The sequence below is a fragment of the Oncorhynchus masou genome, chromosome 26 (assembly GCF_036934945.1).
Source record: "Oncorhynchus masou masou isolate Uvic2021 chromosome 26, UVic_Omas_1.1, whole genome shotgun sequence".
Lineage (NCBI taxonomy): Eukaryota > Metazoa > Chordata > Actinopteri > Salmoniformes > Salmonidae > Oncorhynchus > Oncorhynchus masou.
The window spans coordinates 5,599,178-5,608,808 of NC_088237.1; the positions used below are offsets into that span (position 1 = coordinate 5,599,178).

Consider the following 9,631-nt stretch of genomic DNA (forward strand, 5'->3'; position numbering starts at 1 on the left):
ATGGTACACAATTTTACATTGATGGACATAAAAGACTGTAACAAAATAAAAGCAAATCAGCTTGAAGTGATTTTATTTGAGGAAGTCTGTTCCAAAGTATTCCCATGCATAATAGAGAGATTTACACTGAGTACACCATACATTGCACACACACCCCCACATCCCCTTTTTGCCCTCAGAACAGACACAAATCATCGGGGCATGGACTGTACAAGGTGTCGAAAGTGTTCCACAAGGATGTTGGCCCATGTTGAATCCAATGCTTCCCACAGTTGTGTTAAGTTGGCTGGATGTCCTTTGGGTGGAGGACCATTCTTGATACACATGGGAAACTGTTGAGCATTAAAAACCCAGCAGGGTTACAGTTCTTGACACAAACTGTTGCGCCTGGTTTGTCTTGCCCACACACCCTCTGAAAGGCATATATACACAATACGTCTCAGGGCTTAAAAATCCTTCTTTAACCTGTCTTCTCCACTTCATCTACACTGTTTGAAGTGGATTTAACAAGTGCCATCACCTGGATTCAACTGGTCGGTCTATGTCATGGAAAGAGCAGGTGTTTTGTATACTCAGTGTACGTGATCGTATACAAATGTAAGCAAGTTTGAAATGATTGGGTTTTAGTCAAATGTTGCTTGGGCTACTTGTGGTCAATTTCCAGTTGACATATTATTTGTAATTATGTTCAGGCCCCCTGACCATCCGCTCAAAATCAAATTAAATGTTGTTGGTTACATACACATATTTAGCAGATGCTATTGCAGGTGAAGAGAAATGTTTGTGTTCCTAGCTCCAACAGTGCAGTAGTATCTAACAATTCACAACAATATACACACATCTAAAAGTTAAAGAATGGAATTAAGAAATACAGTGGGGAGAACAAGTATTTGATACACTGCCGATTTTGCAGATTTTCCTACTTACAAAGCATGTAGAGGTCTGTCATTTTTTATCATAGGTACACTTCAACTGTGAAGTGGGGGGCTGAGCAAGTTTGCACGTCGGCCATGAAGAACGAGAGCCCAAAGTCCTTGGTAGCGGACCACGTCGGTGGCACTGTGTTATCCTCAAAGCAGGCGAAGGTGTCTGCGACGCAGCTGGTTTCCAATTTGTAATCCGTGATTGTCTGTAGACCCTGCCACATACGTCTCGTATCTGAGCTGTTGAATTACGACTCCATTTTGTCTCTGTACTGACGTAATGCCTATTTGATTGTCTTACGGAGGGAATAATTACACTGTTTGTATTCAACCACATTCCCAGTGACCTTGCCGTGGTTAAATGCTGTGGTTTACACTTTCAGTTTTCCGCGAATGCTGATCTGGTCAGACCAGCGTTGAATAGACCTTAGCACGGGTACTTCCTTTTCGAGATTCTGCCTTATAGGAAGGGTGAAGCAGAATGGAGTCTTGATCTGATTTGCCGAAGGGTGGGCAGGGGAGGGCCTTGTAGCCATCCTGGAAGGGAAAGTAACTATGGTCAAGAGTTTTTGTAGTGCGAGTACTACAGGCAAATAAATATAAATATAAATAAATATATTTAAATAAATTTAAATATATAAAACAGATTTGCGAGATATTTTGGAGAGAAAAAAATTGTCACAGAATGAAGGGTAACCAATACATTTATTTTGGGTTGTTTTTTTTTCCAATCCTGCTCACATGTCACCCGCAGCACACAATTTAATCATCAATTTGGAATGCAGCTGCATGTGACCCGAACGTATTGGCCATGGTCAATTTGGTTTGACATAATCCATATGGGGCTAGTTACGGACCATCAGTACATTACACAATGTACATGGGACAATATTTTTCAATGTCAATAGCTCCAGATTTCAATGACTTAACCTCAAACCAAATATCAATTAAAAAAATGCATATACAAATATTGAAAGCATGTAGCCCTTTCCTGCAGTAAAATGACCAAAATAATAAACATTATTTTTAAAAACCTGGTGTTTCTATTTCAAACAGTTTTGTCATAGTTCAGTCTATAGTGTAATATTGGAATGAAAACAAAAAATGGAATACAAGTCAACTCTATATCTGACATGGTACAGGTGTTTTTCATTTCTTAAGCCCAGAACTATGTGTGAGGTGTATACTTTGTTTCAAAGTAGATTTGTTTAAGACTACCAAGAAACACTGTGTGACCCTGATTTAGCCCACTGTAGTGAAGGGCTATTAATGAGACAACTTAAAGGTGTGCAACTGTTTACATTGTGTAATTTATTGATGGTCCCTAACTTGCCTTGGAGCTTGACGTCCAAGGTCAAACCAACTCTGCCACGGTCACATACCAGCAGACTGAAGCTAATTGGCAAAATAAGTTGTCTAACCTAGGCAACTTCAAGACAGGTTAGACTGTTTAAAGTTAGTCTTTCTCCCTTCTAGATAACTCTGTACTGTTTTGGCACAGTGACTGTACAAACGCTTGCCACACACACACACACACACACACACACACACACACACACACACACACACACACACACACACACACACACACACACACACACACACACACACACACACACACACACACACACACACACACACACACACACACACACACACACACACACACACACACACACACACACACACACACACACACACACACACACACACACACACACACACACACACACACACACTAAACCAAACCCCAAAGACAACTTTCATTTGGCTACGGTCGTGGCCGCTGCATTTCTTAATGAGCAAGCAAAAGACTAGGCCAAATCAGAATGTTCAGTACCCATTTAATGACCCTGTTTTAGTGTGCAGCAAAGAATACAGCGAGTATATCGTCAAACCTGTTGTGATTCAACTTGGAGGATAACTAGCTAACTGTTTGAACTTGAATCACTTACCATTTCTCTTCTCTGCAGTACTCTGTCTCAGTGCTGCCATGCGGTGGTGGCTCTACTCTACCCGTTCACCTGGCAGCACACCTACATCCCCGTACTGCCCCCTGCCATGCTGGACATAGTGTGTACCCCCACCCCCTTCATCGTAGGGCTACTGTCCAGCTCCCTCCCTCAGCTCACAGAGCTACCCCTAGAGGAGGTGAGAATACAACCCCTGTCTGGTGGTTGAAACTCAACAGGAGAATATATGTACTGTAGATATGTTTTGGGGTGCTGTAATCCACAAGGAATTGAAGTTTGATGGCCAGGACTCACACACCCTGTCTGCCTTCATTACTCTCCAGGTTCTGGTGGTTGACCTTGGAAACAGTCGCTTCCTCAGACAGGTACTGTTTCTTCACTGATTACCCTGAAAGACACAACTTTAGCCTAGTTCTGGACTCAAATGCAGCTTCATTGAGTACACTTCATCTATTTCTATGATATTTAGCTAATCATGTATACTGTATTTCTCTTGAATTCCCATGTCAGCTGGATGATGAGGACACTATCCTGCCTTCTAAACTCCAGTCAGCCCTAGAGACAGTCCTGGAGAGGAGGAGAGAACTGGCGTCAGAGCGAGGAGGAGACGGTCCTAATGGTACAATTATACTGTTGTGATAACCCGTGCAACTGCTGCAGTAGAGAACCAGAGAGAAAATTGACTCCTTTGATTACTTGTGATTGGCCGACAACAACAAGCTACACATGCCATTTTTGTGAAAAACCTGAGCAGCGGCAAAATATGGCACTAGCCTCTGGCACTGTGTGCCGTGGCAAACAAGTTAGGAGATCAATGGAAGATTAACTAAAATGACGTAATTAAAGTTAATGAGAAAAGGATAGGCTACAATGACCAAGAGCCAACAGGTAGGCTGCTACTTAATACTCTGAATGGAGTTGTTGTAATTGTGTAGGATGGGTAAAGAGCAGCCTCAGTTAGCCTACCCTGCTAGCTAGGTAGCTAGGTTACGTAGCTTTTCTTCTGGGTTTGACGCAGTCAAAACAGTTACTATGGAATCAGATTGATGATAAATAACCTAGAAGTTAGCAGCTAGAAGTTAGTAACTAGTGTGATTCAGCTTGGTTGCTGCTGTCTCTCTTCCTCCTCCAAGCAGCCTGCACCTCACGCTACTTACACACACTGCATGCACAGTGCGTCCCCCGCCTGCTGCTAGAATTCCTCTCTCCCTCAGCTCTCGGCTTGTGTATTAACAGCTTAAGTTAATAGCCTACCTTAACTTAACTGAGTCTCAAATAGTCGACTGTCCCTTTGAATAGCCGGGCAATGGCACACATTTCAGCAAATAAACGCTGGCAAGTAAGAACTGCTGAAATGCACAGTCAAAGAGAAGAAGAATTATTCTGGCAAGGAAACTTATTTTTCCTTCTCGAAATAGAGGCATACTAAGACAAAAGAAATGTGACCGTGTGTAAATGCATTAGTGCAGCAAATGTTAGTGCTCTGTGGCTCAGTAAGTAGAGCATGGTGCTAGCAATTTCAGGACCAGTAAAAAAATGTATCCACTCTGCTGAATGACAAAAATGTAAATGAAAAAATTTATTAAAATTCTGGAATGAAACAATTAAGTATGCAAATTTGCTAAACCTGTGTGCATTAAGGATATAGATGCCTGGCTCAAATAGAAGCGTGTCTCTAAGTGCCTGTTGTGTTTAGTGATTTAAGCAAATAAACACCAGGCAATTAATATAAGTTTTATTGTCGCTAAAAATTGACTTTTCCTCTGGTTCCCTCACTTGGATGGCTCAGATCAGGTCTGGGCCTGACCGGGTCTATACAGGGCTGGGTCTGGTTGTCCTCAGTGCCATTTGGACCGGGTCTCCATGTTTATTTATTCAGGTAGGGTCCGTGGAGGACATCCCCGGGTCCATTTCGGAACTGGAGTAACTTTTTAGACCCTAGAGATCATTAGTTTGAGGGAGACAGACCAGTGTTTGGACTGTAGCAATTTTGACTCTCTCTCTCACTCTCTCACACAGACTCTGGCCACCTCAGCACCGTTGTGTCCGAGGCCTTTGTGCGTTTCTTTGTAGAACTTGTCAGCCACTATCCACTCTTCATCACCCAAAGGGAGGTTGAGGCCTCCTCCCCCGTCCCTTCTTCTTTCCAACGCGAGTCCTTCCGTAAGTCTGTCTCGTCTAAGAGTATGAGACAGTTCCTGGAGGTCTTCATGGAGACACAGATGTTTGGACTGTTCATCCAGGAGAGAGAGCACCACAGACAGGCACTGAGAGGTACGGGTCAAAGTTCAGATTCAAAGCTTTATTGTCCAACTTTAGATAACACATAGTTTGTTTGTTTTTCTACAGGACTGTTTGAGGTGAGGGTGCACGAGTATTTGGATTCAATTCATGGTAATGAGCATCGCAGGGTTAACAAGTTCCTCAAAGGACTGGGTAAGGATTACAACATTACATAGGAGAGTATGAACTGAGTGTTAATGGAGTGTGAGAAGACAAGCTGATGCTCATATTGTTTAAGTATGTACCTGTGCTTAAAGCTGGCATGTTTTTGTTTTTTTACCTCCAGGAAATAAAATGAAATTCCTGTCCAAAAAGTGATCCCCTCTCCACCGATAATCTGTTAAATCAGTAGCCTACATGCAGATGAAGATGGGACTGGACACATTAATGACTGAAGAACCAAGAGACCGACTGACAATGAGTTTATTATGACTGAGGCCATGTCTAGACTTGACAGTTAATGCAGTTTTTGTATTCTGATCATGGAGTTCTGATCATGGAATTTCAAATAAAATAGTACATTTTATATAATTGTATTTAACCAGGGAAAAACGCATTGAGACCTAGGTCTCTTTTGCACATGTGCCCTGGTAACAATACAGAAATAAAATTGTACACTATTTAAAACACCAAATTTAATAAATAGGAAATATTATATAAACAAAAACAATTATTTATTTATTTATTTATATATATATATATATATAAAATCCCCAGCCTTTCTCCTAAATTGACCCAGAGACAACAGCACATTCAAATGATTATTCCACATGATAGGGGCCTGATAGGAAAAGGCAGATTTACCCAACTCTATGGATACACGTGGAGTCTCCATCAGTAACCAACCCTGTGATCTAATGTTGTAATCCACATCCACAAGTAAATTGGTAGTTTTATTGAGTAAGGCTTCATAAATAAAAACAGAATAATGAAGTGACTTCTGTGTTTTTAGCTAGGTCCAACCAACATAATGATAGGATGCAGTGGTCAGTGTCAAAACTGTCAGATGTTATAAAACAAAGTGTGCTATGATAAAGTGTGTCCAAGGGCTTCAAAACACTGAAGCAGCATTCATGTATTTAATATCACCATAATCTATAACAGGAATAAATGTAGCCTGAATGATCTGTTTTCTTCTATTTAAATGAAAGGCTGGCCCTATTCCTACTAAGCCCAACTTAATTATTAATTTATTGACTAACTCGTCAACATGCTTTTTAAAAGATAGCATGCATCTACACCTACATTTAAATGTGTCTACTGTGTCCACACTTTGTTCTGGCTTGCATTTATGAGGCCAGCAAACACGTTCCTCAAACTCTAGAAACATATTTCCTCCAACATTATAATGAAAAGGTAGCCATCTCTGAACACAATCAGACCACCTGTCTTTTCAATCCGATCCTCATATTCTGATAGCAGAAGTCGCATGTAAGTGTCAAGTGTAGACATGCCCCCAGGGACACATGAAGCCTGTAGAGAGACTGGTATTGTACTATATAGTGTAATTATCTAGTCTAAATTATCCAAACTGCATTTGAGGCCACATGAGGGCAGTAGTTCATTTTATTTTAGCATGTATAATGTAATTGCTATGAGTGTGTCTGATTTGATGAATACAGATATTTGCCTTGACCATTGTTTTTGTGAATGAGACTTTGGCCAGGATTCAATCAGATTGAGCGTTAGCCAGCATTGACCGATATCCGCATAGGAAATGTATTGGTGGTGTTGGAGGTGTTAACTGCAGTATGAGCTGACATATCAGTGAGCGGCTGCTCGTGTGTCACAAACCACTCCGTTATTTATTATACCTATTGCGTTAGAAGTTCAAAACTGCGCTAGAAAGTGAAGGCTCTATCGATCTTCGAAATAATGACTCTCAAATGTCAAACCATTGATGTTAGGCTAATGTATGTTGTCATGTTAATTTGGATGGGGGGGGGGATTTATGCCTATTAATATACAAATTATTTTTGAACTTGTAAAGTGGCTGTATGGGATTTGTCGGATTATAGTCAGGTGTGATTTCATTGCATCCAATGGCAGTCTGCAATAAGGTAACGCAATAAACTGCTTGTGGATTTGACAGCTCTAACGCAATTCCACCTCAGATACCGTCAAAACAACTCTATGCAGATGTCAAGCTGATTGAAACCTGCCCTCTGACTGGAGAATTATTTGCGGACAAAACCAACAGCTTTTGTTTCCCTTGAATTCCTTTGTTTATTTCAGTGTTGTGTACAATAAATGTTAGTACATTGAGGGTCTAAAAAACGGACAACTTAAAATGTACTGTATGAAGTTGAAGATGCATACTCATTCCTAGCATGCATGTTTGTCAGCCTACATATTCAACAGGCTACCTGGGATAAGGGAAGGTGCTGGGGATAGGTGTTGTACTGGGCATGTTTCTGGAGAGTAGGAGGAGAGGAGAGTCCATGGGGTGACAGCTGATGGATGTCCATACAGCTGTCGTGTTGGACCTAGACATGAAACCCCTCCAGAGCTAATGCGGCATTCATGTCATGTTGGAAACTCTGAAAATTCCAATTTGCTAACCAAGCAGGAAGAGTTGGTGATTTTCGCACTTGGGAGGTACAAGAATCAACCAATAGGAAATAACTTGCGTTCACTTTAACTCAGAGGTCCTGAGTTTCCAACATAACATGAATGTGGCATAATGCCCTGCCTTTCTGCCATCCTAAACAAGCACAGCTTCAGTCTGCCACATAGACGTCTTCCTACCACCTTTAAGCCTGCTAGCTAAGTAAAGCATTACATAACACAGCTGCTGACTGCTGAGTATACTGTGTAATGTCTCAGCCTCACGTCTTTACCCTTTGCCCGGTGAGCCAGCCTGTATGCCCCAAGGACATTCCACATCAACACAAACTCACAGCCACAAGTTTGCACCGTAAAGCTGTCAGAGGATAACAAAAAACAATTGTACCATCAAATCAGACAGTGACGTCCATTAACATGCCTCAAACTCCTCCCAGGATGCAATGAAATATCACAATGTTTTGAAGAATCATCTGTTTAAAGAAGTCTGTTGACAGATGTTTGCCTCATTCCAGGATAAAATTCTCTCTCTCTATAGCAGCCAGGTTGCTACCTGGTTATTCTATCCATGGCAGCATACCTGCAGTTGTGGATTACTAACAAGGACTCCTGGTTCTTAATGCAATGTAGCTGACCTGTTACTGAAGGCTCAATACAACATTAATACAGATGGAATTGGTTGTGCTGGGGTTTAGCCATGTGTAGACAACTGGGCTATAATATGGTGGCCAACATGTTGTCACGGGATACTAGGAGTGGTGGGTTGGAATCAGGCGCAGAGAGCAGGGTTCAGTATATTGTGATTTTATTCTCCGGCCAAAAAACGGGTCATGCCAACATACAGGGCGCATAGAACAGACCAGCCCAAAACCAGGACCAAACAGTCCGGAGAATACACACATGAAAACCGCAATCCAACAGAGTAACAAAAAACAAACCCGCACAAAACAAGGGCGGGACAACCTGCTACATATAGGGAAGCTAATTAAACTAAAATACACACAGGTGAAACTAATAAGACAAAACCAACAGACAAATAAAAAAGGTGATCGGTAGCGGCTAGTAGGACGGTGACGACGACCGCCGAGCACCGCCCGAACAGGCAGGGGAGCCAACTTCGGCGGAAGTCGTGACATGTCTACATGTATGACATTCCTGTAAAAAACTGAGCTGGTGTTCACCCTTGACATGTATGATATTCCTTTTTTTACTATTTATTTGTAACATTGGAAAGGAATTGAACAGTTTTAAAAAAGAAAGCGGGCTGTAAGCAACAAGGGCCACCAACTCGGTGCTATACAAAGTACACTATTACAGCCCATTAAAAGCACATTACAAAGGCATCCTATGCTGCTCCTGACATACCAGAGATTTTCCACAGCCAAACTTTATTTCCAGAGTAAAGTCATAGGGTGCAGGAGAGCCCTGCTCGAAAGTTGTGCACTATGAGGAGAATAGGATGCCATTCGGTATGCAGATTACTTAATTACTTGATTTAAGGGAGGTAGGGAAGATAACTAATCTGCAACTACTGTATCATCAATCAATTACTATTTTATTGAATCTCTGTAGTGAATTGTACATGAAGTATGTCTCACTGTGTCTTGGTATGTACTGTTGCCCACTTTACTGGCTCAAATAGCCAACCAATCAGCCTGTTACTAACCCTTAGTAAACATTTGGGGAAGAAATTGTGTCTGACGAGATACATTTACATTTAAGTCATTTAGCAGACGCTCTTATCCAGAGCGACTTACAAATTGGTGAATTCACCTTCTGACATCAGTGGAACAGCCACTTTACAATAGTGCATCTAAATCATTTAAGGGGGGGTGAGAAGGATTGCTTTATCCTATCCTAGGTATTCCTTGATACAATGCTAATTTA

The 9,631-nt window shown here is 41.5% G+C and overlaps 1 protein-coding gene across 2 annotated transcripts in view; it reads left to right on the forward strand.

Annotated features, from left to right (window-relative positions):
• LOC135514684 (DENN domain-containing protein 2A-like) overlaps nt 1-7,489 on the forward strand; it is a 42,728-nt gene extending 35,239 nt beyond the window's left edge. Inside the window, exons 13-18 of one of the 2 annotated variants that reach the window (XM_064938195.1) lie at nt 2,897-3,074; nt 3,220-3,261; nt 3,407-3,515; nt 4,916-5,170; nt 5,246-5,332; nt 5,466-7,489. In XM_064938195.1, coding sequence (XP_064794267.1) covers nt 2,897-3,074; nt 3,220-3,261; nt 3,407-3,515; nt 4,916-5,170; nt 5,246-5,332; nt 5,466-5,497 — 703 coding nt within the window. In that variant the 3' untranslated portion in view covers nt 5,498-7,489. Of the gene's footprint in view, nt 1-2,896; nt 3,075-3,219; nt 3,262-3,406; nt 3,516-4,685; nt 5,171-5,245; nt 5,333-5,465 lie in introns of those variants that run through there. The other variant, XM_064938196.1, reaches the window with a different exon arrangement.
• Nucleotides 7,490-9,631: the final 2,142 nt, after the last annotated feature.